The sequence below is a fragment of the Nuphar pumila genome, chromosome 9, assembly GCF_984573655.1.
Source record: "Nuphar pumila chromosome 9, dmNupPumi1.hap1.1, whole genome shotgun sequence".
NCBI classification, from domain to species: domain Eukaryota; kingdom Viridiplantae; phylum Streptophyta; class Magnoliopsida; order Nymphaeales; family Nymphaeaceae; genus Nuphar; species Nuphar pumila.
This window is the reverse complement of record NC_143257.1, coordinates 108,546,000-108,573,967: the sequence shown is the minus strand read 5'-3', so window position 1 is coordinate 108,573,967 and position 27,968 is coordinate 108,546,000. Positions and strand designations below refer to the sequence as shown.

The following is a 27,968-nucleotide window of genomic DNA, read 5'->3' as shown; positions in this document are numbered from 1 at the left end:
ACTTTGTGTAATAGGCTGTGCCCATTAGGGGCACTTTAGTATTTTTTACCTTTTATTTTTTGTTTGTCTTTTTATTTCTAGCTAAGGACATAATGGTGCTTAGCCATTAGAGCTGCTGGGACTTCCCCAACGGCTATAAATATAGCCGTTGGAGTGGTTCCCAAGGTCCTAACAACTATATTTATAGCTGTTGGGGTGGTTCCCAAGAGCTCTATATGACCTCTCTTCTCTATATAAGGGGGAGTAATCCCCTTCTTATTGTATGCTTGTTCTCAAGCAATTATCTAATAGATTCCTATATTTTTTATGTGTTGTTCTTGCCCATAAGAGGCATTTGTGGTTGAGTTCTGTATTTAGACCCATAAGTCGTCCTTGTTCATGTGTATTGTTCTTGCCCATACGATGCTTGTACTTGTGCATTGGGTATTTCATTACAATGGGCTATTTTCAATTACATCCTCTCAAGGATGTAGTTGACAACTCTATCTTCACCTCCCATTTTCTTCTCCACTCCCATCATCTCTCTCCTCTCCTCTCCAACACCTGCTCCTGAGCCTAAATGATACATGAGCTTCCCTTTTGTCATTTACTTACCTTTGCATCACTTAGTCTCTAACAGTGCCCATTCTTTTATGGGTAATTTTCAAATGACCACCACACTTTTCCCTCCAATTAATATAAGCACCAAAGCTTTTAACCTTTTCAAATGTTCACCAAAGCATGTCACTGTTCAGCATCTTAACCTTGGATCAGCATTAACCTGTAAGTTGAAATTCCCATTTTAGCCCTTAAAAGAAAAATGTGAATTCTACAATTTGTTTATTAGGAGTGATTGAGTTAGGTTGGGTAGGATCTCAAATCAGGTCTAAAACTGGACTGGAACCTGCACAATATGAAACACTTTTGGAGTCAGCTTTGTGATTTTGATTTAAAATTAAATGAACTGAGGTTTATAGACACATTTTCACACCAGGTTTAAAATTCTACCGGAACTTGAAGTCATATGGAACATGCTTAAGTTTACATTTGGGTATTACGGATGCCAAGTGCGTCAGAGTCCCGACATATTTTGAACTAGCTCTGATCTACATTGTTAGATCCAAGCACTATATATATCTGAATCCATGTTGGGCCAAAAAGAGATATGGCTTCACTTGGTCAGATCTGGATCAGGATCTGGTAAACAAATATGGCTTTGATCTGAGTTGAAGTCAGATCTATTCTAACCCACATTGACTTTTGCACATAGAAATCAATATATTTTACATAATTTCAATAGATCTAATACCAAACTCACAAATCAGATCAACTGTCAATCAAGCTTAATGCAACCCATGTCTAATCCATAAACTGACCATCAATGGTTGGTGATAGAGATGTTGGATGAGGTGTTTCTTAAGGAAGTTAAGGTGGGATACTGGATAAGGTGTTGTTTAGGGAAAGAATTTTGGAAAGATGGAGGTTGGAAATGAAGGGCAAGTTTCCTAATAAGGTGGGTTTTACATGCAAATACGAAAAACGTTTAATCTTGTGATATAGATATAACGGTAATTTTGACAGTGACTAATCTGGAGGCCATTTGCTTAACCCAAGGAAAAACCTTGGTGGGGAATTGAAAATCCTCAAAAGTTTGGTGGGCATCTAAATTAGATGAAAGACTTGGTGGGCATTTGAAAATTTCCTTAGGGTACCACCTCAATATAATCATGCCAAGGTCTTGAAATGTTATTCCTTCATATGTTGTACGAGCTTCTTCTGGACATGTTTGTATGGTTCAAGCTGCAGCCTTAGAAAACTAAATGGTGGTAGAATAGAAGCCACTTAAATGCCTGTTTGTGTGATTGATCATTTGGTCACTAGCTGTATAGAGGTCCGTGTAAATCAATGTATAGCGCACCAAATCTATGGGCAGATTTGTAATGTGAAATATGCAGAAATATAAAACAAGAACTTCTAAGAGCTTACAAGATCACAAACACAAGTGCACATGCACAAGTCCACTATGGGACAATACAAAAGCCAACAATGACAACACAAGAATATAAAAATATCTTTTATTTAGATATGCTTAAGCAAAGGCAATGATATATCAAGGGAGACAAACCCCTATATATATGCACATATAAGAGAGAGAGAGAGAGAGAGAGAGAGAGAGAGAGAGAGAGAGAGAGAGAGAGAGAGAGAGAGAGACGTTGGGAGCTCCCAACGACTCTTATTGTCAAATGACCATAGAGCCCCTGCTCTACTTAATTAATGACAACAAAAAATATAAAAATAAGAAATAAAAAACTATAAATGAAAAACTGTTCCTAATGAACAATGTCTGTTACAAAGGAAAAACAATCAAAATACCTGACTTCAAAAATAGATTATATATATATATATACATGCTATTTTAATACCCCCTCAAACTTATGGTGACTCACCGTAAGTTTGCAAGTACAAAAGCATAAACCCATTACATAAAATGTCTTCATTAACTTCATCAAGTTCTTCCATTTAGCTGTTTCCTTGAAGGGTGCACTTGATCTTCAATCAGATGTTCTATTATACAAAGGGTCTCTAGGATCTTCAATATCATCAATACTTGAGAACATATAGATAGAGCTAACAAAACATCCCAACTATACACAAGGATATATATCATAAAACATAAAAGGAGATTTAAAAAATAACTATAGATATACTAGTTATATATTATGGAGAGAGGATGGTCAATCACACCAAAAAACAATATATAGAAAATATTAATATCATCAATACTTGAGAACCTATAGATAGAGCTAACAAAACATCCCAACTATACACAAGGATATATATCATAAAACATAAAAGGAGATTTAAAAAATAACTGTAGATATACTAGTTATATATTATGGAGAGAGGATGGTCAATCACACCAAAAAACAATATATAGAAAATATTAATAAGGAGAGTCAATTTTTTCAAAAGCATTAAACATAATAAAAAGTTAAAAATAATTTTGAAAAATCGAAACATAGATAAGAGGAACAAACCTCAAAGATAGTCACAAAAAACAACATATATTTCAAGAAAACATAAATCTTAATTAGAGGCTTTATCCACAAAAATTCAAACAAGCACATGTATTTAGATAATCATGCATACATACCATCTCAAGGTTTTAGAAAATAAATCATCTATCATACCTAGTAAATTTAACAATCATACATACAAAATGTTTTAAACTTCAAACACAACCCACAAGAGAAGAAGATTAAATTTACATATACATGATGAAAAACACATATATCCAATATGTAGTTATATTTAACATATTAATATGAATCTTTAACTATCAAGAAAAAGATTTAAAGAGAACAATTAAACAAGTCACCATGGAGTTAAATATACCGAAGGCGAAAATAAAATGTTAAAAAAAAGTAACCATTTTCATATAAATGCGGAGAGGAAATAATGAGGAAATTCAAACTTCTACATACAATAAATCAAGAGAAATGATACTTCACAACAATAGTTTGTTTACCACAAGTAATCGCCTCTTGTTTACCACAACACTCAAAGGGATTTACAATAATCGAGAAGTTAATTAAATTCATGCAAAATGTGCAAGGCAACCAATATGGAACAAATCTAAATATCCTCAATATATATATATATATATATCAAATATGCAATTAAAGCATATTCAATGCGCGTAATAATGCATAAAAATGTTTCAATGAATAAACATTTCCCATATAAGGGAAAACAAGTAGTAAAAGTTTAGAAATTTTATGGAGAGATTTAAAAAATCTCTCTCAACACCAATTTGCTCACCACAAGCAACCACCTCTTTGACCTCTAACCCAAAAAACCATACTAATGACCATAGGACAAGAGACCAAACACAAATGTCAGAAATAACCATACCAATGACCACACACCAGTAATACTGGCTATCTAACAATACAAACCAGCTACAACCACAAGAGGTGCACATCCCTCACCTCACTAAAACTGCAAACAATAACATCAATTACAACAGGTGTACATAACTCACCACAACCATTGTTGTAAAACTGATAAACAAAAATCTTTTATCCAATAAAAAAAATCACTCAAATGAGAGGTATGGGTAGAAAAACACAAGAGGTAAAGATAACTTGTAATGAAAACAAACTCATGTTATCAATAAGGTAAAAAAAATGATTTCAAAATAATATAAATCAAGACAAGAACACTAAATTTTACAAACTTTTGAACCACCATGGTTTTAAAAAGATAGCCATCATAGATAAACATAATTACACGCATCCAACATAATAACAATGACCAAATAAACAAATGAGTGATACAATACACTCACAAAATCAGAGATCAAAAAACAGTTAGTTAGAGCCGAACTATAGGCCGACAATCTAAACTGACAAAACCGAGGTGCACACAACTCGCCCCAATAAACATCTTTGGTCCCACAAAAGCAATAGAGTGAACCAACTCATAGATCCATAGGCCAATTAACTGTCAATAAAATCCAAGACAAGTGTCAACACGACATTCATAAACTTGATAGTCTAGACTGATAAGATGATTTGAGGTGCACACATAACTCACCTCAACGGCTAACTTTGACCCAACAACAACAAGACAAAAAAGAATATGATGCTTCAGATAAAATTCTGTGATGGATAAAACTAATGCCATAAGGGGACGATAGAACCTACATAAATAAATTTCCAAATAAGGGGTTTATATATAGCCAAATTGAAAACAAATTTTGAAATGAAATTCAATAAAGAAAACTTTCAATGAATAGGTCTTCAATCACGAACAAGAGTGCACCAATAGACAATCATAAAGGCCACTAAGGGCACACCAAAGCCATTAAGAGCACACACCCAAGATCACATTGTAAAAAATTTCATTAATAACAAGTGAAGATATGAAAGCCTTCAAATGTCACCAATAAAGTCCACCAAATTGATACAAAAGTGAATAAACATCAACAAGGAACCCACTATGGGATTGATGCAATGGAACACCGGCCTTCACGTGAGCTTGAAGGTGTAGTTGAAGAACACGAACCCACGTCGTGCGTTGGGCAGAAAAAAAAAAGGCACAGATGATAACTAACAAAATACAATAGCTAGAACCCTTTTTTTTTTATCTCAATGGAGATCTTTGAACAATGAATCAGAGCTTAACAAAAAACGATATGAGAACAATAAACTAAGAAAGAAAAGGAATGAAGATTTGCTGACAGGAAGGAAAAGCAATAAAAAAAGAAAAAAAAAGAGACAAAAACTGCTGTAATCGGTTTCTTCTTCTTTACTTCCGCACAAAACCCTAGGAAAGGGTATTAATAGGTTGTGGTTTGGACCCGGATCTCGGGTCCAGTCATGGACCCGAGATGCGACCCGAATCTTTATCCTTCAAGACTTTAGGTGATCGGATTTGCGCTCGTCTGGAGTATGTACGCATCACCTCTTTGCATCGGGTCACCTTACCTGCGATCGGATCTAGCTCCTAGGTTCGATCGTCCATTATCTGAAGTGGATCGGGTTCCTGAGCCAAGTCCGGGTCACGTGGTACAGACCCAGTCGGGTCTTGCCCTGCATCAGGGATTCACTCACAAACCCACAAAGGAGAGTATACTCACAAACACCCACACAAGGGGTCACAAGATATTTTATTGATGATAATATGCAAGAAGCATTTTCAACTCATTAATCCAAAATTACACTAATAACAAGGAGGACTGAACACAAGCCATATATAAAAATCCAAAATCATACACAAGCATAACCAATAATTTTGCACAATGAAATATTTTTAATAGAGCAATATCTTAAAGTCAAACTTTCATGCCACACAAACACAATCATTAATGACACATAAAAACATGCATAGACATATGTCATGAGTAATGAACTTAAAGTCATGATGACTCAAGACATAAGACATACAAGAATTTAAAAAATTCTTAATGAGCACACCACAGAATTCAAAGAACATGCTTTGATACGTGCATAAAGTCACCATTAATCATAAGGGTGTTAAAATTCTCAAAATAAATATATATACTTTGAATAAACACGTACACAAATCCACTAAGGGACATACATGAGCATACAAATATATATTTTTGTATTAAAGAGTAATAATAAAATAGAGAACTTACCATAAAGAGCTAAAGAATAGACTACTTATGAGTTAATGCCAAAACACAAATACAAGGGCCATTCAAGCATACATGAGCCAATAAAACAATATTTCATTAAAAGAAATTTCACAAACTCTAATTCCAATTGATTTTAAAAAACACATTTTACATACCCAAGCGATAACCATAATATTTCAAACAATTTTTGAAAAATATATCATAAATACCTTTTAAAGATTAAACAAGAGATACATACCGAAATATGAGAGCCTCGAGTTCAAGCCATATATCAATCCAATTTTTTCTTTCGAAGCACAACTCAAACAAGATACCAAGATCAAGAATCCCTTGCTCTGGTACCATGTAATGAAATATGCGAAAATTCAAAACAAGAGCTTCTAATAGCTTACAAGATCACAAACACAAGTGCACACACACCAGTCCACTATGGGACAATACAAAAGCCAACAATGGCAACACAAGAATATAAAAAATATTTTTTATTTTGATATGCTTAAGCAAAAGCAATGATATATCAAGGGAGAAAAACCCTTATATATACACATATACAAGAGAGAGAGAGAGAGAGAGAGAGAGAGAGAGAGAGAGAGAGAGAGAGAGAGAGAGTCGTTGGGGATCCTCCAACGATTCTATGGTCAAATAACCATAGAGCCCCTGCTCTGCTTAATTAATGACAACAAAATATATAAAAATAAGAAATGAAAAACTGTTCCCAATGAACACTGCCTATTACAAGGGTAAAAAGACCAAAATACCCCTGATTTCAAAAATAGATTATATATATACATGCTATTTTAACAAGGTTTTCCATTGAAAATTCATCTAGGAGTGGCTCCACCAACTGGAACGCTTACAGGTTCTTGGGTGTCCGTTACTTCCATGCCTCTCAACAGACCATTTGTGGTGAAACTTCTAACTGGATTAGTCATAATTTTTGTTGTTCCTCATAAGCAACATTAATGTCTTAACAGTGGGATATTGTTTATTAACTACCAAAAGAGTTTTAAGTAATCAACATAATCATCTACAAGACTTGTCTTAATATGTACACTAATATAGTATGGACACCTGCTGTAACTATTTTATGCTTTGATGGGTTATTCTGGGTGTGACATCTGGTTTGTCTATGGCACTATGCTAAAAGGAAGAGGATGATTTTGATGCAATTTGGCTTCTATTTTTGTCCATTTAACTTGATGGTTAGCTTCTACACCTGTTTAATCATATTTTTCAGCTTCCTAGTTCACTTGGTATTATCATTATTTGAAAAAAATGATATAACTTCTCTCTTATGCAATTTGTTTAGGTCTATGAGCGCATAAAGGCTCCACTGCTCACGTTAGTGAGCTCTGGGAGCCCTGAGCAATCATATGCAGTTTTGAGCCACCTGCATCTTTTGGTGTTGCGCGCCCCCATGCTCTTCGCTTCGGACTACAAACATTTCTATTGTCAGTACAGTCAACCTTTCTATGTGAAAAAGCTGAAATTGGAAATGTTAACTGCTGTTGCAAATGAGAGCAATACCTATGAAATTGGTATGCAATAACCATTTTTCTGTACAAACACAGACATGCATACACATACTCTTTGCTCAAATACATATAAACATGCATGTATTTATGCATTGATGTCTCCTGAAGATCTTTCTGAGGAGCAGTTCTGCAGACATTTTTCTTTTCCTCAGTATTTGCTAGCTTACTCAGTTTTTTTGTATTGCTTCTACATCATGATTGTATTTTGATTCTTAAATGAATTTCAGTTACGGAACTATGCGAATATGCTGCAAATGTTGATGTTGCTATTGCAAGAGAGTCGATTCGTGCGGTTGGAAAGATTGCATTAGAGCAATATGATGTAAACGCGATTGTTGACCGCCTACTTCAGTTTCTAGAGATGGAAAAAGATTATGTGACTGCTGAAACATTGGCAAGTATTATATTATCTAAATAGGTTCTCTTTTCTAATATCAATACAGTTTTTGTGAGCCATCATCCCAACAATCCATATAAATATTTGTTTCTTAAGTTACCCCTTCCTTGACACAGGTGCTTGTGAAAGATCTTTTAAGGAAATACCCTCAATGGAGTCATGATTGTATTGCTGTTGTTGGTAACATTAGCAGCAAAAATGTCCAAGAACCCAAGGCTAAAGCAGCACTAATATGGATGTTGGGAGAGTATTCTCAGGACATGTCTGATGCTCCTTACATCCTTGAAAGTTTAATTGAAAACTGGGGTGATGAAGATTCTGCAGAGGTGAGAGAAGTTTTCTACCTCATGGTTTAAACATATTGGCTATCTTGACTAAATCAATTTTGCTTGGGCTTTATTTTTACAAGTTTTCTGTTTGATTTTAGGTTAAAAATCATGTTAGAATTTTAATACAATACATTTTTCTTGCAAACATCTTACAAGAATTATTATAGATTTTGCAAGCAACTGAGTGGATATGTATCCTAACTACTTATGTAAATGTTAAGTACCACTGAAGCTATTGTTTTATGGCTATATGCGAAGTTAGGTAGATCCATGCTTAATCATAAACATATTTTGGTAATTCCTCAACGAGATAATCTTTTTAGCAAATTAAAAATTCATCACATAATCTTGTGCAGGCCTTGGCAATTTTTGGGAAAGGCAGAAATGATAATTTACAATTACTTGACAATAACAGGTGTCTCTAGGCTAGAACATAGTCTTTGACAAAAAAAACTAATTATATTAATTTTATCAACTCCCTTTTTGTCACTTCCTATGATAATCATGTCATCCACGTATAATAGAAGAATAACAATGTTAGAACTTATATTTTTGATAAAAAGAACAATGTCAGTATAGCAAGATTTATAACCCAAATTTAACATTACTCTGCTAAATTCATCATACCAAGCCTTAGGAGCTTGTTTAAGCCCATATAAAGCTTTCTTCAAACGAAGAACTTTTCGTTTCTCGATCTCAAGACCGTGAGGAAGATCCATGTACACTTCCTCATTTAGGTCCCCATTTAATAATGTATTCTTAACATCTAGTTGATAGACATAGTATTTCCTAATGAATGCTAGTATAATAAGAGTTTTTACACTAGTTATGTGAGCTAAGGGTGCAAAGGTTTCCTCGTAATCAATTCCATATTCTTGAGTATATCATTTTGTTACTAATCTGGCCTTAAATTTTTCTAAAAATTCATCCATCTTAGTCTTAACCTTATAGATCCATCTACATCCTATAGTTTTTTTCCTTATAGGTAAAATTTGAATTTTTCATATTTTTGCTTTTTCTAGTGCTCCTAATTCTAGGTTCATGGTATCTACCCATTCTTGACAAACTTTAGGACGAAAGACAATACAAACTTTAACATCTTTATAGGTTGAGGGTTCATAAAAGGAGTGAATAGACATGAGACATGCTCTATACCTAGGTGAAAAGGACTCATAAAATAAAAACCTATCGGGAGCTCTAGAGATTCGATTGGATTTTCTAACACTAGGTTCTTCATATGATTGGTTTCGTAAATACTTATCAAGTGTACATGGAGGATCCTCACTAGTTCTTCTAGAATAAGTTTGAATATCATGAATCATCACATCTCCATTTAAGTAGTCAATAGAATCATTAATATGTATGATTCCATCATGCCCATTTTCTAATTCATCATTAGAACTATCTCTCTTAGTTATGTAGCAAATAAAATTGAAAAGAGTACTCAAAATCATCTTTAGGTTTATCCATATTAAATCCATTTTTCATTTCAAGAAAATTTACATTCCTTGAAATATATAATTTATCAATTTTCAAATGGTAACATCTATATTCTTTTTGGTTTTCTGCATAACCAAGAAAAACATACTTAATGGCTTTAGGAGAGAACTTATCTTTTTTTTTTCAATAAGGACAAAACGTTTGCATCAAAAAACTCTTAACCTAATTAAATCACGAATAATTTGGTAGAGTTTTTTAATTGCTGCCATATTTTACAAAGAAGATAAAGGCATCAAGTTTATAAGATACACCACAGTTAGTGCACCTTCGACTCAACTTTTTTTAAACATTCTTCGAAATACGCAAAGTTCTCGTAGTTTCAATGATATGACCAGTGTTATGAAAAGCGTTGAGGCGTAGCGAGGCGCTCCGCCAAAATTTGAGGCGAGGCGTAAGCCTAGAGGCGCAAAGCGTAAGCCTCAAATTTTTTTTTTATTAAAACTTAAAAAAAACTATAAAAATTATCTAAAATTATAAATAAATAAATGCTTTATTGATGAAGCAACAACTGCTGTTTTTTTGTCCAAGTTTACTAATTCTTTCCTTTTTATTTTTGTTGTTTCTTTGGACCCTGAGTGGGTAAAGGGAAAGGGTCAGGGCCGTGTATTCTTGTTGATGCAAAACTGTTGTTGGTTGTACTTCAAGAAAGTTCGATTACTTAGATGAGCAAGACAGTGAAGTAGATGTGGTGTTTGTGTAAATATATTTGTGATCAATTGTGTGAATATCATTTCAAAGTCGCTAAGTTCTCTAATCTCAGATATTATACCCAAATGTGTCTTTCATGTTTTTGGTCATCCTTGAAATTCTTCCGGTAGCACTCAACTAATTCTTTCCTTTTTATTTTTGTTGTTTCTTTGGACCCTGAGTGGGTAAAGGGAAAGGGTCAGGGCCGTGTATTCTTGTTGATGCAAAACTGCTGTTGGTTGTACTTCAAGAAAGTTCGATTACTTAGATGAGCAAGACAGTGAAGTAGATGTGGTGTTTGTGTAAATATATTTGTGATCAATTGTGTGAATATCATTTCAAAGTCGCTAAGTTCTCTAATCTCAGATATTATACCCAAATGTGTCTTTCATGTCATCCTTGAAATTCTTCCGGTAGCACTCAACTGGAGCTTTGTGTGTTGCATGGGTGGACTTAAGCCCCTCAAGTTGTAGCAATTACCTCCAGGGAACTACACTGGGTTTGCAAACAGGTATAACAACAGTCTACCCAATTGGCCTGGATAGGGTACATCAACTTTTATTAACGGGATTTTCAGGTATCTGAGGACATTTGCAAATGGCCTTTCTGATTTCACTTTTTCGATGCAAGGAATTTTGTTAAGGTGAGCTGTATCTTAAACACATTAGAACATCTTGCCATTACCAGCTGATAAAGACTAACTTGGTGATTAAATTGATTCTTCCTGGGTTGATGCCAGAGCGGTCAATGGGGACACTGTAAATTCATTGGCAGTATGTGTACGCTGTTTCAAATTCAGCTCAACACCAGAATTCACACTTAGATACATTTGGATGACCTAATCTTTTGTGCCATAAATCAACATATTTTTTCTTAACAAAATTACAAAAGACTTTTTGAGAATATGAAGAAAGTCCATGTAATAAAGATCTCTCCTCCTATGTCCTTCCCCAATCAACTTCCTTGATGATATTGCATTTAACATTTTTTAGATGAGTGAGACTTCATATCTGTAATATGAAATTTGAGATATGAAAAATAAATTTAAATTATGTTTTGGAGCAACTCTAATTTTGGACATTTTAAAATCCTTTGAAATATTTTTAAGAGTTTGAATACTTTTAATTTCAAGTTTGGTTCCATCAGCGGTAGAGACATAAGAGTTATAAAAAGGTTTGGTGCCATGTGAAACCAGGCACTGGAATCAAGAATCCAAGAACACGTACCAGAAGGGGAACATGTAGATACGGCGGCTCCGAAAGTATGAGTTGAAAATATTTTAAGGATTGTTGAAGTGCCATAGTCAATTGGTTAATGGTATCCTTAAGATATTCCTTATTTGCTTCATCACCCTTTTTGGATGATTCTTCAATAGGTGCCACCTTCTTATTGAGTTTGGGACATTTGGGTTTGATATGTCCCGGTTCATTACAAAAGTGATATATGATTCTTCTCCCTCAACCATTGTAGTTTCTTCCAAAGTGAAGTGGTTTATATGGTTCCACGTTGTTGCCGGTCCTTGATACATTAAGAACTTCTCCTTTAGTCATGCCAAGTCGGGTCTCTGCTTGGTATATTTAGGCAAGAGCCTCATTAAGGGAGCTAGCAGCAGTCCTATGCAATATTGAGGACCTTACTTGCTCAAATTTGGGTCTTGACCTAAAGAACAAGAAAATTTGTTCATTCTCCAAAAAAGTGCCTCTAAGGGCTACAAGTGCAATGAGAACAAAGAATAATACAATGGAGGGCCACTAAGGGCATACAAGAACAAAAGCAATGTGCACAAGCACTAGTCCACCAAGGGATAATACACAAGCCACTAAGTGGCAAATACACAAGTTCAAAAGAACACACTAAAGCCACTAATGGGCTAGCACAAGAGAGCACAACAAATAAAATAATATTTGTTTATTAATCACAAAATGCTTAAGAAAAGCATTGGTTCAAACAAGGACAAGAAGTCCCTTTATATACAACTCAATTATAGCCGTTGGGAGCTCCCAACGACTCTATGGTCTTTTGACCATAAAGCCCCTATATCAAATATAAATGGCAAAAAAAATAAAATTAAAAGACAGACCTGTACCTAATACATTGAGTAAAATGACCAAAATGCCCCTAAAGAGCATAACCTATTACAAGACAATAAACATAACATATATATATATATATACAGCATATTTTAACACCTCTCTTTCTCATGTTCCCTTGTTTTATGTGCAACCAAGACTAGCTGACTAGCCATACAGCCAGTCAACCATTAGCATTGGTGCAGCCCGGAGACTAGTCATCAAAGGGTTAGAGCCACTATTTGGCTGTGATCCCCAATTAATTGGGGCCCTAGGCCAAACCAGCTTACAAGCAATCACAAATGCCCCTACAAGCAATCGCAAGTGCCTGACGCCTTTGTGTGTTGTCGCTCAAGGCAACTGGCAACCTTCTTTGTTGTGGGGTTTCTGCAGCCCTATTCATGACCTAGCCGGTTCTCTAGGGTGCTCGGTGCACTTAGAATGAGAAAAACAACGAGATTATAATTTGTTCCAGCTGCTATGACTCCTCAAGGGATACAAATTGAGGTTACTACCAGTAAGGCGTGGCCACTTTTTAACAGATCCAAGAGATGCTTTAGACGTATGAAAACCATCAATCGTGTGCTATACAGGACAGGTAGGAGGACATGGGAAGATGGCAGCCTCTATGATGCATAGAGGTCAAAAGAGATGGGATTTCTCTCTTTGTTCTTCTTCCTTGCTCGATTGCACCTATTATTCTATCAACAACTCAAAGAGATCAAATTAAAGGTTCTTTTTTGTGCTAGACAGATGAGTACTTTCAGCTTCAACACTGTGGCAAGAGATGCCATTGGAAATTGATTCGGGAACCGTACACTTCCCAAATCAAATGGCTGGCTTCAACCTTGTGAAGATGAAAGAAATTGTGGATGAATCAGATTAAAGGAAGATGGGCTCAATTGAAGGAAAGCTAGTCATGCTTTTAGGACAAGGCATGTGCAAAAGTCAGGTAGAGTGTTAGCTTCACCTAGTGTAGTGTAGGTGCTGGGTTGTAGTTGGGCCTGGGATTATTTTATGTTGGATTGAATTATGGATGATTGACAATTCCTTTTGACTGGAGAAATCCAGATTTAAGAAGCCTCTTCCCCTTAAAGAGAAGGAACACTAGGGGCTTCCCCTAGGGCATTTCTCCCTTTGTCTACATTCTTCTCCAATGCCCCTCTCTCTATCTCTCTCTTTCTCTTAATGCCTCTTTTTCTCTCTTGTTTTCTCTCTTTTGATGTGTAGCCAGTGTTAAGATATGCACATTTGCATATCTGTTTGTACATGTAATGCCCCAAAATTTTGAACTTGTAAATTTTTTTAGAAAAACTTGAATGAGACTGTAAATCCTTATTTTTTAGAGTTTTTGATTTACCGGATCAACGGAAAATGATTTTTTTTTAAATAACAAGTCGGCAAACCTTGGGTGCATTACTGCGAACCTTCCATTTCACAACAGATTTACATCTTCGTAACCACAATTAAAAACCATATGCATTAAAAAATAATTTCAAGTTTATAGAAAATGGAATTTTCCGAGGAAACCCTTATACAAAATTTAAACCAAAGGGGTGTATCCAGGAATGCAGAATGCTAGAGGAAATAGTGAGATCTGAATGCCATCTTACAATCGCGTCATCGCTTGTCGCTCAAACCTAATCATCACCTGTACCCATAAGATGTGTCAGTTTCGTGAAAAACTGGTAGGTGCACAAGTATAACAATTTAGAACAAAACTAACAAATGCTTTATTTCATACATGATATGCAATTAACATAAATAAAGTGAACAAGAATAACTTTATTTCGATATTAATTGTCCTGAGGGTACACACTGGAGAAACGTAGAAATAACTGAGATTTGCCCGGGGGTTTATTATTCTTTGTATTTTGATACTCCGACTAACTAGTTGAGTCCGCTCTTAAGGGGACGATCGGTGACCGAAAAAGGATTCCCCAAAGGCATTTGTGGCAAATGATGTATCCAACTTCTGTAGAAGTCCAGGAGATCTATCACCTAGGATAATATTTGATAGCTCCGTCCCCTAACTCCGATTACTGGGGATACCGAGTCAATTGCTACTCGAGGAGCGTAGTTGTTAACAACCTGTCCATCAGAGTTTTTGTACCATTCCATCCTTTCTCTTGATGGAACCAAGAAGGCGAATGGGTGCTTCATGTTCTATTTTAACTAACGACCTATTTTAAATGCTTTGGTTCGTTGAACCCATTCGAGCATCTTGTTTGTGAAGGCGATTATCACTGTTTGTGTGATTACAACTTTTATATCATTGTGCAGTTTGCATGCTACGAGATCACCACGAATTTCTCATCCAATTATCGTAGTATCAACATGTGGCACATGTCTAGTAATACTCCTTACAATAAAAGGGATATGGGTTTCTCAAAAGAAACCCCTGACCTTACCCATTTATAATTTTCCATGCGTCTGACTGGGGATACCCGGGTCATATCGGGTATCCTGCAAAAGCTTGCAAGGACTTCATCCTACGGTGCCATTTTGGGAAAAGCTTAGTTGCAATTAGGCAACCTTCAAATGCCAATTTTTGCTTTTCAAAGCCGCGCATACTTGAATACTAGATTCTCACAATAAATCCCTTTTTTTAAAAGGCAACCATGGTACAGGGTAAGGCATGACTCGATGTGCGAAACCACACATTGAGCGAAATCAATGCATACTTAGTGCACGAGGTACGACTCGTACGAAACTGTACCTTGGCTAAATAAATGCGTAAGCAGTGCACGAGGTACAAAACCATACCTCAGCTAAAATAAATGCATAAGTAGTGCACGAGGTATGAAATCGTACCTCGGCTAAATAAATGCGTAAGCAATGCATGAGGTACAAAACCGTACCTCGGCTAAATAAATGTGTAAGCAATGCACGAGGTACGAAGCCGTACCTCGGCTAAATAAAACACGTAAGCAGTAGCCTGTGCACGTAATAGCGTGGTGGCAAAGTAAATAGTACAAAGCAGGGCTCGTTGTGTGAAACCACACATCAAGCTAAATAAATGCGTAAGTAGAAGCTTGTGAACATGATAGCACTGCGACAAAGTAAATGACATAAAGTAAGGCTCGATGTGTGAAACCACATATCGAGCTAAATAAATGCGTAAGCAGTAGCCTGTGCACATGATAGCATGGCGGCAAAGTAATTGATATAAAGCAAGGCTCGATGTGCGAAACCACACATCGAGCTAAATAAATGCATAAACAGTAGCCTGTGCACATGATAGCGCGGCGACAAAGTAAATAAAATAAAGGAAAAGGACAAGAATCGCAAAATTGCATTCTTGAGTTAAAAGCATATAAGCATATATATATATATAAATTTATTCACAAGTTTTAGAATTGTCCTTCCATTGTCCTTTGTGCAACTTTCCCTACCTCGGAGAATGTCGACTTTGTTGACAATTTCGGGTGTAGGTGATAAGTGGCTCATGCCTCGGTGCCCGCATGGAGTTCGTTGCGCCGATGGGTTGCGCTAAAGGATTCGTCGTACTGCAAAAAATAGAAAAAAAGAAACACGCGTTGGTGTTACGTTTGGGTCACAAGGGCCGAAACCCGATCCTGGTTCAGGTCGCCTTACTGAGCTGGGTCCCAAGTCGGGATGAGCCGAGCTGGGCTGGTTAATGAGGGAAGGCAGGGGATGGCACCCCTGCCGTATGGTCGAAAACAAAAATGGGCAGGGGGCCCACTTCCTTCTTGCTGTCATCTGCTTCCTTCTTGCGGCAATCCCGTATATAGTGGCCCATCTTGCCATAGTACATGCAACCTTCTGTTTGGCGAGGGCATGCTTGCCCTCCATGCGTGTGTCTGCACTTGGGGAAGATATCACCATACTGCTGTCAGGGTTGAGGACTACCCTGTGGCCGCTGCCTCTTGGTTGAAGAAACGTGTTTCTTTTCTCCACCATTCCTCCCGTGAAAGGGTGATCGCTTAACCTGGCCGCCCGGAGGAGACTTCTTTTGCTCGCCACTCGCTGCGGCGTGTTTCTTGTTCTAGGCGTTCTTAGAATGCTCCCAGTCCTCACTCAGGAGGGTGGCTGCCACAACAACAGTAAAAAAAGTCGAGGGCATACTAGTCAAGACTCTGTGTCGGAGTCCTTCCTTCAGCCCTCGAACAAACTTTTCGACCCGTTCATAATCATTCTCAAAAAGGCTGGGACAATAGCACTCCAAGTTTTGAAATTTGGTGATTGTAATCCACCAAACTCGAGCTGCCCTGACATTGCTCCAAGAACTCCACCTTCTTCTTGTCCCTGGCACGAGGGGGGAAATAGTTCCCTAGGAAAACCTTCCTGAAGGCTTCCCAGGGGATAACCGCAACACTTGGAAATTGGACGCCCCGGGCTGTGTCCCACAATTTACGGGTGTTGTCCTTCAGTTGGTGCGTCCCGAATACTGTCTTGTCTTCAAGCACCGACAACACTTAGAACACGCGCTCGGTCTCTTCGACCCATTTCTCGGCCATTTCGGGATCGGCCTTGCCAGCGAAGGTCGGGGGATCAAGTTTTAGGAACTTTCTCATATGTCAGTCGTATGATGGCTTGCATTAGCAAAAGGTACTTGATCCCGCTGCGTGCGAACCTCACTCCGAATTGCCTTAGCGAGGGTACTGAAGGATCCATAACGAGTCCTCATTGTTTCGACCATTCGTCCTCCGAATTGCCGTTCGTGCCATCTTTTATATAACAAAGGATGCACAAAATGAGGATTCAAGGAATTTGAATGAACGAAGTAAAAAAGGATTCATAAATATATATATATATATATATATATATATATATATATATATATATATATATATATATATATATATATATTGTATAAGTAGCTTACAAAAACCCATCAATGCTGGTAGATAATGCAGAAAGGGCAACTAGTCGCAACAACAAAAAAGAGTTTGCAGGCTCTTGAAGGAAAACTACGAGACCATGTCTCCCTTCAGGGATGGCTAGTGAACTGTCTAAGATACTCCCTCTTGTTGCTAGTGCGCCTAAACCTGCGCGGAGGAGGGGGGTGTAAATGCTCGTTCGGGACTCCCTGCCCGTGGAAGGGTGTTGTTGGCGTGTAGTGAGGCGAATCTGGTGAATATAGTGGTGAGGCCGGAGTGTAGACCAGGGAGTCTGGTGATGGGGTGTAGGTAGGCAAAACATTGCTTTGTGTGCCCGTTGAGTTTGGTGGTACCTCAACATGCCCAACCATTTCCAGAGCACCTTGGACGGAGGAAGCTGTGTCCTCCAGTCCTTGCACTGCCAACATTCTTTTGTCAAAACCTTCCTTAACGTGACAAGCTTCCACGATATACCCTAACTCTCCATAATAAATGCACTCCTCTTGGGCGTTCAGGGGGCCTTCTACTTTCGGTGCGTCAGATGCGATATGATGGTTGAGCCGTACTTGTGATGGAACATGGCCGTCCTCTCGAAAGTGCACCGCAGCCCATGCTGTGGCTAACAATGCTTGGTAGGCAAAAGGAAGTACAAGTCCCCAAGCATTCGTAAAAGTGGGTGGGGGTGTTCTGTTTGCCTAGTAGTCCGACCAAGTCATCGAGCGTCCATCTCTTTCTATGACAGTACCTTTACCCCTCACTGAGCGGCAGTGCGTCCTACGCGCGCCACTTCCTGTGAAAGTATCTTCAATAAGATACTATGATCAATACCTCAATATTCTTGATAACAAACATGTTCACACATGCATAATAAGAACACTTGGCGCACTTGTGTATAAAAGCACAACTCACAAAATATCACAAATGCATAAGAATGAATAACAAACTTTATAAATCACTTGGGCTTTGACCCAAAGCCATAAAAATACAATAGGGGGAATACCCCTTTTTATAGAGGTGGAAGCCTTGGAGGGGCTCCACTTCTACTCGTTGGAGTTCTAACGGTCATAAATGTGACCGTTGGAAGGGGCCCAACGACTAGATGGTGGCCCCCTCCAAGGTGTACACTACCTTTTACAAAAGAAAAAGAAAAAAAGAATAAAAAGAAAAAGAATTAAAAGGAAAATAATTACAATATATTCGAAAAATGAATATGTACAAAATGACTAAACTACCCCTACGACTATTACAAGAAATAAATATATATGCTTTATATATATATACGTAGGTAGGTACATGTACATATATATAAAATATATATGTGCATGTATCTTCCTATGTATATAATATATATATATATAATTACATTGATTTGATATTACAATTTAACACCCCTCCTCAAACTTAGGGCATGATGACCGAAAGTTTGCCAAGAAGGAAGTTGAACCGCAGAGAACATAGTGCTTTGGTGAAGAAATCTGCCAACTGATATTCTAAAGTGATATACGGAAGTTCTATGATTCCTTTCAGATAGGCTTCCCGAACATAGTGACAGTCCATCTCAATGTGTTTAGTCCGCTCATGAAACATATGATTTTTGACAATATATATTATACTCTTATTATCACAGCATAGCTTGGTGGCTCCTTCTATTGTGATCCCCATGTCTTTCAACAGCTGATGAATCCATACAATTTCCATGATAGTAGTTGCAATGACACGATATTCAACTTTAGTTGATAATATAGACACTTTTTGCTACTTCTTGCATCTCCATGAGATCAGTGAGTCTCCTAAAAACACGCAAAAACCAGTGGTGGAGTGACAGTTATTTGGGTCACCTCCACAATCAGAGTCAGTATAAGCAATTAACTTTAATTCAGAAGAAAATGACAAGAATACTTCCTTATTTAGTGTGCCCTTTATGTATTTTATGACCTGCAAGATGACACTCATGTAGACTGATGTTGGTGCATGTTGAAACTGACTTGCAGTATGAACTGCATGAGAGATATCTATTCTAGTAATACTCAGATACATTAATGATCCCACAAGCTGTCTGTAGGGGGTGGGATCAGAGAGAGGAATACCATCATCAATCTTCATTTTGGCTCCTACTATAGCAGGAGTTTCACAAACCTTATCATCTGTAATACCTGACCTGTCAATAATCTCAGAGGCAAGCTTAGTTTGAGATAAAAAATACCCTCTATGAGAGTATGCTACTTCAATACCCCAAAAATAAGTTAGAAATTCCAAATCAGATATTTCAAATCTATTCTTCAAAATAATTTTTATGTTTTTAACCCCCTTAGAATCACTTCCGGTTATAAGCATATCATCTATATATAAAAGCAGAATGACAATCCTTGCATTGGTTTTTTTAACAAATAAGGCAGTGTCAGTGAAACATGATGAAAATCTATTTTCTAATATTATGGAGTTAAACCTATCATACCAAGCCTTGGGGGCTTGTTTTAAACCATAAAGTGTTTTTCGAAGGCGAAACACTTTCCCTTTAGGAGTCTTCATTCCTAATGGAGCATCCATATATACCTCTTCATTCAGATCACCATTTAGGAATGCGTTTTTAACATCCATTTGATAGATGTTCCATTTGTTGATTGATGCGACGATGATGAGACATCGGACAATGACCATTCGGGCCACAGGGGCAAAAGTTTCTTCGTAGTCAATCCTGTATTCTTGACTATATCCCTTTGCTACTAATCGAGCCTTATATCTCTCAAGAGATCCACCGCTCTTAGTTTTTACCTTAAATACCCATCTACATCTTATTGCTTTCTTACCCTTAGGGAGATCTTGAAACTCCCAAGTCTTTGCCCTGTTGAGAGCTGAAAGCTCACGTTCCATTGCTTTTAGCCATTCATCATTCTTTTTGGCTTCTTCGAAGTTTCTAGGTTCTATATAAGAATGAATGGCGCTGAGGTAGGCTCTATGTTTAGGAGTAAAGGAATCATATGAAATAAACCTAGAAGACATCTTTCTACTTTTCTCAGTCCTTCGTAGGTTTTCATCATTTGTTGAGTTGGAACCACTAGGTTCACTGTATTTTTCAATTGCACTCCTAAAACTGTTTCTATCTCTATGGATATATGTTATAGGATCTCTTAATGCTCCTTCATTACTATGTTGGGAGATAGGAGGATGGGAAGAACCATCTTCTTTATCATTGACGTCATTATGAATGAAATCATCACTATCATCATCATGTGTTAACATTTCAAATAAAAAAAAGTAATCCATGTTATCTTCAAAGGGTTTACTCCTTTCAAAACCATTAACATTTTCCAGAAAACTCACATTTCTGGAAACATATAGCTTATCATTCTTAATATCATAGCAATGAAACCCTTTTTGGGTTTCCGAATATCCAAGAAAGGCGCATGCAATGGCTTTTGGTGAAAGCTTGTCGTTCTTGTCAGTAAGAACGAAGCATTTACAACCGAAAATTCTCAACCGACTATAGTCGGGTTTTTTGGTATACAATTTTTCAAAAGGCGAGATATTCTTCAAGTTTTTAAAAGGTAGCCAATTTATCAGATAGACAGATGCTAAAGCCGCTTCAGTCCAAAAATATTTTGGGATGTTTTGAAAAACAAGTAATGTTTGAGTTGTCTCTATTATATTCTATGCTTCCTTTCGGCTAATCCATTTTGTTGAGGGGCTTTCGAACAAGATCTTTGGTGAAAAATACCCTGACTTTCAAGATAATTTTTGAATTCACTTTATTCTCCACCAGATAATATTGTCAGTTTTAAAAATTTTTAGATTCTCATTAAATTGATTTTTAATCATCATATAATAGGTTTTAAAAATTGAGAAAACTTCATATTTGTGTTTAAGAAAATAAATCCAACAATATCTCATGTAGTCGTCAACAAAAATGACATAATATGTGAAGCCTCCTTTTGATAAAACGGGTGTCGGTCTCCATACATTTGAATGAACAATTTTAAAAGGTCTTGTTGTAAGCATAGATCTTTGACAAAAAGATAATTTTTTCATTTTCCCAACTATACAGTCGTTACAAGTGAAATCACTTTTACATGGACTTTTAACAAAAGGTAAATGAGAAATTTTTACAATATTTGGGTGTCCAAGTATCTTGTGTCACACATTAATATCCTTTTGTTGGACAACATTATAAAATAGGTTCTTTGGAATTTGAAGGGAATCGACATAGTATAGATCGCCCTTCCTAGAGCCTTCTCCAATCAATCTCTCGGACCGGCAATCTTGTATCCAACATTTGTTAGATGAAAACTTTATATCACACCCATGATCCGAGAGTTGAGAAACAAAAAGCAAATTTAAGTTTAATTTGGGTATAAATCTAATTTTTGGAATAAAGAACCCTTGTTTTTCAAAATTTTCTATTCCTTTTACTTCAAGCGATGTTTCATCCGCAGTTGAAACGAAGGAAGGAGATGAATTTTTTGAATATTCGAAAAAAGAACTAAAACTTGGGGTCATGTGAAAAGAAGCACCCAAATCTAAAAGCCAAGAGGTCTTACCTGGAGGAGCCCACTTAGTTTAGTAATTACATCTTCAAGAGAGGGGGAAGTGAAGACGGATAAAAGAGAAGACCTGATTTGTTCGAATTCGGGCTTAAGCCTATTCAAAAAATTGAAAAATCTATCTTTTTTCAATTGTTTATGATGAAACTCTATGGCTTCTCCACTCCACTTGGGTTCGAGCATAGCAAGTTCATCCCAAATAGAAGAGAGTTCGGCAAAATACTCACTTATAGTCATCTCCCCTTGATGAAGAGTTAGCGCCCTCTTTTGGAGGTAATATTTATGGGACAAGTCCCTAGAGCTGTACATCTTCTCAAGGTACTCCCACACTTGAGAAGCCTTCTTAAACTTGATAATATTGACGTTAATTCTTGTTTCTACGGATGAGAAAATCCATGAGGGGATTTTAAAATTCCCCATCTCTCGTTCTTCATGAGTTTTGGTGTAGTCTTCAAGAGCCTTGGCTCTTTCTTCGCCTTCAAGAATTTTTATTTCTCCTTTCTCCATCAAGGTTATCTTTGACTCCGGTTCGAGAATCGAGCCTTGGACATAGCCCCAAAGCCCTTTTCCTTTAATATGAGCCTCCATGTTTCTGACCTAAATATGGTAGTTGGATCCATTGAGTTTGAAGCTGAGAGAGAAATGAGAGTCTTTTTCACCCATTAGAGAGGAGAGATGATGAAAAAGAATACGTACCACAAAGGATTTTTAGATCTTTCTTAATAGAAGAGTCTTCTAAAATATTGGATGAACAAGAGGATCCACTCCAATCTCCAAAAATTTGAGAGCACACTTTTTGAGGCACCAAAAAAAGGAAGAATCCACACGATCTTTCTTTCTCCAATCTTGCTCTGATACCATTTGAAAGTATCTTCAATAGGATACTATGATCAAGACCTCAATATTCTTGATAACAAACACGTGCACAATAAGAACACTTAGAACACTTGTGCACAAAAGCATAACTCACAAAATATCACAAATGCACAAAGGCATAAAAATGAATAACAAACTTTATAAATCACTTGGGCTTTGACCCAAAGCCATAAAAATACAATAAGGGGAATACCCCTTTTTATAGAGGAGGTGGAAGCCTTGGAAGGACTTCACTTCTAGTCGTTGGAGCCCCTTCAACGGTCACAAATGTGACCGTTGGAAGGGGCCCAACGACTAGATGGTGATCCCCTCCAAGGTGTACACTACCTTTTACAAAATAAAAAGAAAAAAAAGAATAAAAAGAAAAATAATTAAAAGAAAAATAATTACAATTTATTCGAAAAATGAATATGTGCAAAATGACTAAACTACCCCTACGACTATTACAAGAAATAAATATATATACTTTATATATATATATATATATAGGTAGGTACATGTACATCTATGTCACATGGGTGCGGGTGCGGGGATTCGGCACTTCCAAAAAACCCGGGTGCGGGGGTGCGGCAGGGGCAAAAATGTAAATGTAAATATATATATATATATAAAGGGGTCGGGGGGCGGGTTTTTTCAAATTTTACACAATAGCACAAGCAAGACTACCACCATCATTGAAAAGTCAGGAGCTGACAGTCAGCAGATTTTTTTTTGTATATACAGCTGCACGATAGCACAAGCAAAGCTACCACCATCATTGAAAAGTCAGCAGCTGACAGCAGCTGTCACAACTGCTGTCAGTTTTTTTTTATATACAGCTGCACGATAGCACAAGCAAGGCTACCACCATCATTGAAAAGTCAGGAGCTGACAGTAGCTGTCAGCTCCTGACAGCAACAGATTTTTTTTTTATATACAGCTGCACGATCGCACAAGCAAGGCTACCACCATCATTGAAAAGTCAGGAGCTGACAACAGCTGACAACTGCTGTCAGCAGATTTTTTTTAAAAACACAATTCGCAGGGGCAATTTTTTTTAAAAAAAAATCCAAAAAAAAGGACATAAATGATCCTGGGTGCGGTCAACGCACCCAAGATCGGGTTGACCGCACCCGGTGCCGCACCCGCACCTGCGTCGAGTCGCGTCGACGCGGGTGCGGCACCCTGCTAGCCGAATCCCTGTGACATAGATGTACATATATATGAAATATATATGTGCATGTATCTTCCTATATATAATATATATATATATATATATACATTGATTTGATATTACAATTTAACACTTCTATGGCCATTTTCGGCACCAGTAGGAGAGTTCATGTTTTTAATAGTCTTCAAGCAGGAACTTCAAAAGAATACAAAAATGAGAACTATAAATATAGTCATTTCCAACACTATTTTTGCAAATCCAACCATGTGGATGTACTTGGCATGGTGAATTTGCTAGGAATCAACCATTGGATTGTGTATTTTGGTTGACAAAATATGATTTTTGAATGCTTAAATATTTATGGGGATTATGACCCATAGATTTTAAAGGCTTAAAAAAACCTCGTTTATGCATTAAAATCTAATTATCCAAGAGTGGATTCTTGTAAACCCAAGCATGTAGATCACATCCATACGGCTAGATTTAAGAAAAAGAACAAAAAAACCATGAAAATCACGATTCACATATTAGTTCGCATATTTCCAGTTAATATATATATATATATATATATATATATATATATATATATATATATATATATATATATATATATATATGTGTGTGTGTGTGTGTGTGTGTGTGTGTGTGTGTGTGTGTGTGCCTAGCTATTGAAGGCACATAACTATTGAATATGAATCACCTTCTTTTCGTAATTTTTAGATTTTTTTTTTATATTGGACCTTATTGATGTAATCTACAAGGTTTGTTTATTAGTAAATGAGTTTTGATTCTTGTGATTATGATATGTAAGCAGGTCTTTTAAGGTCCCACAATGCACTAAAACTTCACAACTTAAAAATTATATTTTCAGATTGAAATAACACAACCCAAGGTTTAACCCTTAGCAAACAAATAATACTAAACGCATCTATTTGGTCAGACTAAGCTCATAAAGCTTGAACCTATGATTTTTCAGCTCAATAAATTTTTTTTACTTTTAGCCTAATCTACGCAATTAAATTATAAACAAAAAAGACTTTTACTTACAGCGCGATGCGGAAGCTCGATGATCAAGAATCACTGTTTCTCTAGGCTCTGAAACTAAGTTGTAATGCCCCAAAATTTTAAACTTGTAAAATTTTTTAGAAGAACTTGAACGAGACTGGAAATCCTTATTTTTCAGAGTTTTTGATTTAGCGGATCAGCGAAAAATGATTTTTTTTTAAATAACAAGTCGGCAAACCATGGGTGCATTACTGCGAACCTTCTGTTTCAGAATGGATTTACATCTTCGTAACCACAATTAAAAACCATATCCATTAAAAGATAATTTCAAGTTTATACAAAATAGAATTTCTCGAGGAAACCCTTATACAAAATTTAAACCAAAGGGGTGTATCTAGGAATGCGGAATGCCAGAATAAACAGTGGGATCTTGATGCCATCTTGCAATCGCGCCATCGCCTGTTGCTCAAACCTAATCATCACCTGTACCCATAAGATGAGTCAGTTTCATGAAAAACTGGTAAGTGCACAAATATAACAATTTAGAACAAAACTAACACATGCTTTACTTCATACGTGATATGCAATTAAAATAAGTAAAGTGAACAAGAATAATTTTGTTTCGATATTAACTGTCCTGAGAGTACGCACAGGAGAAACATAGAAACAACTGAGATTTGCCCGGGGGTTTATTATTCTTTGTATTTTGATACCCCTGGTAACTAGTTGACTCTGCTAGACGGTCGGTGATCGAGAGAGGATTCTCCAAAGGCATTTGTGGCAAAGGATGCATCCAACTTCTGCAGAAGTTCAGGGGGTCTATCACCTATAATAATATTCGATAGCCTCATCCCCTAACTCCGATGACTGGGGACACCGAGTCAATTGCTACTCGAGGAGCGCAACTGTCCATCGGAGTTGTACCATTCTATCCTCTTCCTTGACGAAACCAAGAAGGCGAATGGGTGCGTCAAGTTCTATTTTAACTGATGACCCATTCTACATGCTCTGGTTCGTTGAACCTATTCGAGCATCTCGCCTGTGAAGACGATTATCACTGTTTATGTGACTACCACTTTTATATCATTATGCAGTTTGCATGCTACAAGATCGTCACAAATATCTCATCCAATTATCGTAGTATCAACATGCGACGTATGTCTAGTGATACTGCTTACGATAAAAGGGATACAAGTTTCATAGAAGAAACCCCCGACCTTAGCCATTTATAATTTCCCATTAGTCCGACTGGGGATACCCATGTCATATCGGGTATCCTGCAAAAGTTCGCAAGGACTTCATCCTACGGTATCGTTTTGGGAAAATCTTAGTTGCGATTAGGCAACCTTCAAATGCCAAATTTTGCTTTTCAAAACCACACATACTTGAATACCGGATTCTCACAAGAAATCTCTTTTTCTAAAAGGCAACCATGGTACAGGGTAAGGCAGGACTCGATATGCGAAACCACACATCGAGCGAAATCAATGCATACTTAGTGTATGAGGTACGAAACCGTACCTCGGCTAAATACCACACATCAAGCTAAATAAATGCGTAAATAGTAGCCTGCACACATGATAGCGTAGCGACAAAGTAAATGACATAAAGGAAAAGGACAAGGATCGCAAAACTTCATCCTTGAGTTAAAAACGTACAAGTATATATATATATATATATATATATTTAAATTTATTCACAAGTTTTAGAATTGTCCTTTCTGCAACTTTTTCCTACCTCGGAAAATGTCGATTTTGCTTACGATTTCGGGTGTAGATGATAAGTGGCTCATGCCTCGGTGTGCGTATGGAGTCCGTTGCGCTGATGGGGTGCGCTAAAGGATTCGTCGTACTATGGAAAATAGAAAAAAAAGAAACATGCGTTGGTGCTGCATTTGGGTTACAAGGGCCGAAACCCGACCTTGGTTCGGGCCGTCTGGTTGACTCGGGTCTCAAGTCGGGGTGAGCTGAGCTGGGCCGGTTAACGAGGGAACGTAGGGGGCGGCGCCCCTGCCTATGGTCGAAAACAGAAACGGGCAGGGGGGCGTTGCCCCGTGCCTGTTGGCCGAAAAACCAGAGGAGGCAGGGGTGTCGTCCCTGCCTGTTGGCCGAAAAAAGAGATGGAGGCAGGGGCGTCGCCTCTGCCTGTTGGCCGAAAAAAGAGATGGAGGCAGGGGCGTCGCCCCTGCTTGCTGGTCGCAAAAGAGATGGAGGACAGCCCGCCGACCGAAAACGAGAAGAGGGACAGGGGCTGCGCCCCTACCGCCGGCCAGAAAGAGAAGGCAGGGGCATCGCCCCTGCCTTCGCTTCGGAAAAAGGAGGCACGGATCCGCCCTTGCCTTTCGGCCAGAAAACAAAGGAAGGCAGTGGCGGCGCCTCTACCCTCTGGCTGAAAAAGGAAAGGTAGGGGGCATCGCCCCCTACCAGTCGTCCGGAAACAACAGGTGACGACCCTTCCTGCCGGCCAAACCTGAGAGAGAGAGAGAGAGAGAGAGAGAGAGAGAGAGAGAGAGAGAGAGAGAGAGAGAGAGACCTGAGGTTGTGCGGCTCTGGTGGGGGGCTCCCTTCCCTGCGCTTAAATAGAAAACACGGTGTGGGGGGGGGTTGTGTGGGTCTGGATCCGATTTTTTTTTTTGTTTTGAAAAAACACGGGTGTTACAGTATATATATATATTATATATGTATTTTATTCATTGTAATAGATAAATACCCACTAAGGGTATTTTTGTCTTTTCACTAGCCATGTAATTGGTTGTGCCTATTAGGGGCGCACTAGTCTTTTATTTATTTTATTTACAAACTATAGTTTGTAGTTGAGGGCATAATAGACAAAGCCATATAGAGTCGTTGGGACCTCCCCAACGGCTCTATTTCTAGCCGATGGGGGAGAG

General features: G+C 37.5%; 1 protein-coding gene across 1 annotated transcript in view; it reads left to right on the top strand.

The window, feature by feature from the left end:
* LOC149828832 (beta-adaptin-like protein A) overlaps nucleotides 1-27,968 on the top strand; it is a 37,612-nt gene that overhangs the window by 5,787 nt on the left and 3,857 nt on the right. The window contains exons 5-7 of the mRNA XM_090017750.1: nucleotides 7,455-7,683; nucleotides 7,908-8,074; nucleotides 8,194-8,403. Of these exons, the coding sequence (XP_089873876.1) occupies nucleotides 7,455-7,683; nucleotides 7,908-8,074; nucleotides 8,194-8,403 (606 nt within the window). The remainder of the gene's footprint in view (nucleotides 1-7,454; nucleotides 7,684-7,907; nucleotides 8,075-8,193; nucleotides 8,404-27,968) is intronic.